Source organism: Coccinella septempunctata, chromosome 1, assembly GCF_907165205.1.
Source record: "Coccinella septempunctata chromosome 1, icCocSept1.1, whole genome shotgun sequence".
NCBI lineage: Eukaryota > Metazoa > Arthropoda > Insecta > Coleoptera > Coccinellidae > Coccinella > Coccinella septempunctata.
This window is the reverse complement of record NC_058189.1, coordinates 18628649-18633471: the sequence shown is the minus strand read 5'-3', so window position 1 is coordinate 18633471 and position 4823 is coordinate 18628649. Positions and strand designations below refer to the sequence as shown.

The following is a 4823-nucleotide window of genomic DNA, read 5'->3' as shown; positions in this document are numbered from 1 at the left end:
TACCCGATGTACTGGACATTGTCGTAATGAAAGACATCACTGAAGAAATCAGCATTGATACAATAGAAGACGGAACTTCAGACCACAATCCCATAGAATTCATAGTGGGACATGGCCCAAGAAACGAAGAAGAGACACAAACCAAGGATCGCACAGACTGGGAGAAATATAAGAATTTACTGCAGGAGAAAATCAGGGAAATTCCCCAAATAAACACCCAGGATGAATTAGATGAAGCAGTTGAAAAATTGGAAAATCATATAAAAGAAGCCTATGAAGAAAGCACCAAGAGAATAAGGAAACCAATTCCGAAACATTCACACGGAGATACGCCAAGGGATATAAAGGATCTTATAAAAAAGAACAGAAGACTCAGGAAAATCTACAGAACAACAAAAAGAGAAGAAGACAAGAAGAAACTGAATAAGCATAGTCAAATATTGAAAAATGCTTTAACAGAACTGCGTAATAACAGATGGAACCAGAGATTAAGGGAACTGAATACAATAGATCACTCGGCTTGGAAAATGCAAAAACGCTTACGACGAGAACGGACAGTTATACCTCCACTGCATGGAGCAAACGGAATGGTATATACGAGACTTGAAAAAGCCGAAGCACTTGCCGACTCAATTGAGAGAGAAGCCAGAATAAATTACAGAAATGATGATGACAATGAAGATCTAGAAGAAGAAGTGGAGGCAAACGAAGAACTGATGATGGAACCACCGGAAACCGAAATCATTCCAAAACCGGCTTCACCAACAGAAATCAAAGAGATCATAATGAAACTGAAAAACCGGAAAGCACCGGGAGAAGATAGGATAACGAATTATATGTTGAAGAAATTGCCTAGAAAAGGAATAGCAGCCTTGACGAATATAACAAACGGAGTGATGAGGACCGAATACTACCCAAAGAGATGGAAAACTGCAGAAATGATAGTTTTCAACAAGCCTGGAAAGGAACGGAAATTTCCTCAAAATTATAGACCAATCAGCCTACTATCAGCACTAGGAAAAGTCGTCGAGAGGGTTATCGCCAAAAGGCTGAATGAGGAAACAGAAATGTTGAAGATAATCCCACCCGAACAATTTGGATTTCGACGAGAACACTCGACTGAACTCCAATTACTACGGCTCATAGAATACGTCACCGAAGGAATGCAGACAAAACAGGCCACAGGATTAGTTCTGATGGATATCGAGAGAGCTTTTGATAGAGTATGGCACGAAGGCCTAATCTACAAGCTATGCAAGATTATAAGGAACTATCTGAGGAATAGAAACTTTTATGTGAAGATAGATGGAGCAACCTCTCAAACCAGACAATTGGAAGCGGGAGTGCCTCAAGGATCGGTACTTGGACCTCTGCTTTACGTAATATACGTTTATGATATCCCGAAGAATGCTAGGAATATGCTCACCTTGTACGCAGATGACACAGGAATAGCGTTCAGACATCGACGCCCAGAGATCATACACCGGAGACTGCAGGAAGCCATAGATGAATTACTCAAATGGTGCATCAAATGGAAAATCCAAATCAATGGAAGAAAGACTCAAGCAATATTACTGCAAAAGAGAAGATTGAGGATGGAAGAAAACCTTGAAGTTGATGGACAAGAGGTTGAATGGAAAAATGAAGCAACATACCTAGGAGTGACGCTTGACAGAGGACTTACATGGAAAAACCACATCAAATGTGCTGTTGATAAAACAAAAGCCGCAATGAGTAAACTTTATCCACTCATAGGCAGAAGAAGTCATATGAATAAGAACATCAAGTTGACGATGATTAAAACTATTGCGCGACCACAACTCACATATGGATCGGCGGCATGGGGCTTCGCAGCCAAGACCCACATCAAGAGAATACAGGCCACTGAAAATAAACTCCTTAGAATGGCGATGGACGTACCCTGGTTTGTTAGGAACAAACAAATCTACAAGGACTTGGAATGGGAACCAGTTACAGAATTTATGAAGAGAAAGGCGGAAAGGATATTCGACAAAGCCAAACAACATCCAAATGAGGAACTACGAAGATTAGTTGACTACGATCCAACAGAAGAAGCTAGAAGGTCAAGAACCTACCACCGAAGACCGAGAGATCAGTTAAGGATTTAAATGTAACCAAAGAAGAGCTTAACCTATAAAAGCTATAGGCAGCAAACAACTATCAACACGACTATGATCGTGTGAGAGTCCAGAAACCATAAGAGTCAACTGGTTAATAGGCAAAATGCCCGGAACCTATGAAGAAGCAGTTAAGGGTTTTTAGTGGGTCTCGAGCTCAGAGAGTGAGAATCCCCACACTGTTCCCCCTCAGCAGAGGGTGTGTTCGTCTGTTTGCAGATTTTCCCCCTGCTACACCAAAAAAAAAAAAAAAAAAAAAAAAAAAAAAAAAAAAAAAAAAAAAAAAAAAAAAAAAAAAAAAAAAAAAAAACCATATTTTCGATAAAGTTTTTCCACATTACGATGCCTCCGAAAACTAGCGGAAAAGCGGCTAAAAAGGCGGGCAAGGCCCAGAAAAATATTTCCAAGACTGATAAGAAGAAGAAACGGAAGAGGAAGGAAAGTTACGCCATCTACATTTACAAGGTATTGAAACAAGTGCATCCCGATACCGGTATTTCTAGCAAAGCTATGAGTATCATGAACAGTTTTGTGAATGATATCTTCGAACGTATCGCTGCTGAAGCGAGCAGACTGGCTCACTACAATAAACGTTCTACGATTACCAGCAGGGAAATTCAGACTGCGGTACGGCTTCTATTACCTGGCGAGCTGGCTAAGCACGCAGTCAGCGAAGGTACCAAAGCAGTCACCAAGTACACTAGTTCAAAATAAGGTGGAACACCACATACGTTCTAACCCAATAGGTTCTTTTCAGAACCACTAATTAGTACATCCTGATAATTAGTAACTGGTCTGTTGCTATTTTCCTTAGATTTGGTCGGGAAAATGCTCCGCTGTATGTAAGTTGATTTCCTTCGGTCTAACACTATCTGACATTAAACAAAAACGTCTCAATTCGAGAACGCAATCATTACATCATACGCAGATGACACGGCTATATTAACTAGCTCAAGAGTAACCTCTAAAATAGAGAAGGAACTGCAGAAACATTGCCACAGGATAGAGGAATGGATGAGCAAATGGAAAATCAGAGCAAATCCGGAATTATTTTCTACTACAAGAGGACCCTCGAATAACGTAAAAATAAACAATGTACCAATTCCATGGACCAGAAGCGTGAACTACCTAGGAATAACCCTAGACGAAAAATTGAATTTCAACAAACACGTCAGGAACGTCGAAGTTAAAGCAAGAACAATCAAAGGTTTCATGTACCCATTACTGAACAGAAAGAGCAAACTAGATAAAACAAACAAAATGAAGATATATTAGGGTGACCAGACGTCCGTCATTGTGATGGACAGTCCGTCACTGGAAAACAACGTCCGTCAAAATCTTGAATTTAATTCAGTATTTTTCTCAAGATCATTAATTTGAGATGGATAATAAAGAAATTAAGTGCAAAAATCTTTCAAAAGAATTTCCATTCCTTAAAAAAACAAAACTTGATCCAATGGTCCAATGTACGAAGGTTCATTTCGGCATTGTATTTGGAGAAAGAAGGTATATTATACGGCATGTTTCAAGTTACAAACATAAAAATATGATTAATGCAGCAGCGTCTTCCTCCCTGACCAAATATTTCAGACATTCAAATTTTGGGGGTGAAGAAACTTCTCTAGCAAAGCCTGAAGACCTGTTCTCATTCCACAGTGTAATGCACAACCATTGTATTAAGATTATTATATTTTCGTTTTTGTGTTGTGATACACTTGTATTATTCTTCTGTTTCCAATAAATCATTTTTATTTAACACTATACGGGGTAGAAAGCTGAGTAGCTGGAGGCATATACAGGGTGAGGTTGTTGAAAAACATGAAAAAATATTATTTTCAGTTCTCACAAACGGTTTTACCGAATGAAATGAATTTCGAGTAATTTGGCGTTCATAAATAAAAATTATCTATGAAATTCGAAAAATTGGGTACCTACTTTGACCGCATGCAACTCTTTTAAAATCTATCCCCGGGTTTCATAAAGCTTGATCAGGGAATCAACGCTTGACGAACGAATAGACGTCAATTTGTTTTCTATCGATAATTCAGTCATGATCATCATCAGAATATTATTCCCGCATCGAATTATGATGTTCATACATCCATTTAATTATTCTCAATTGCTATTTTTTCAATATATTAAGAAATGAAAGGTCTCAGTGATTTCGGTTGAGTGATCGAGTGACTATCAAATCGTTGATCGGACAATCAAAGTTTTATGAAACCCGATGTCAATCTTTTTATCAAGGTTAAATCGGAAAAATGGTACATGAAAAACGTTTTTCTTTTGACCTCAATAATCTACTGTAAAATATTTTTACGATTCAATGACTCGCCCTTTATATAAATATATACACATTAACCAGGTCCGTCCGTCATTGAACTTAGGTCAGCCTAAGATATATAATACAACTAGCTGACCCGGCAAACGTTGTTTTGCCATATAAATAATTTCCTAGTAATTTCTAAAAAAAAATTATTAAATTACTAAAATGGCTATTAAAAAATAAGGGTTGATCGTAGAAGGGTGAAAATTGAGGATTGTATGTATTTTTGTATGTTGTATCATAAAAAAATAGAGATTAAAAATTTTGTCCAAAAAATGAAATAAAAAATTTAGGGGTGGACTACCCCTAACATTTAGGGGGATGAAAAATATATGTTGGCCGATTCTCATAGATACCGG

The 4823-nt window shown here is 37.8% G+C and overlaps 1 protein-coding gene across 1 annotated transcript; it reads left to right on the top strand.

The window, feature by feature from the left end:
- The first annotated feature begins 2456 nt into the window (after positions 1 to 2456).
- LOC123315554 (histone H2B) lies at positions 2457 to 2852 on the top strand. The gene has a single exon (XM_044901297.1). The coding sequence runs from the start codon at positions 2481 to 2483 to the stop codon at positions 2850 to 2852; it is 372 nt and encodes a 123-aa protein (XP_044757232.1). The 5' UTR covers positions 2457 to 2480.
- Positions 2853 to 4823: the final 1971 nt, after the last annotated feature.

What these genes read in the sequence shown, in the direction of transcription:
- LOC123315554 (XM_044901297.1), top strand. Translation starts at nt 2,481, where the DNA reads ATGCCTCCGAAAACTAGCGGAAAAGCGGCTAAAAAGGCGGGCAAGGCC.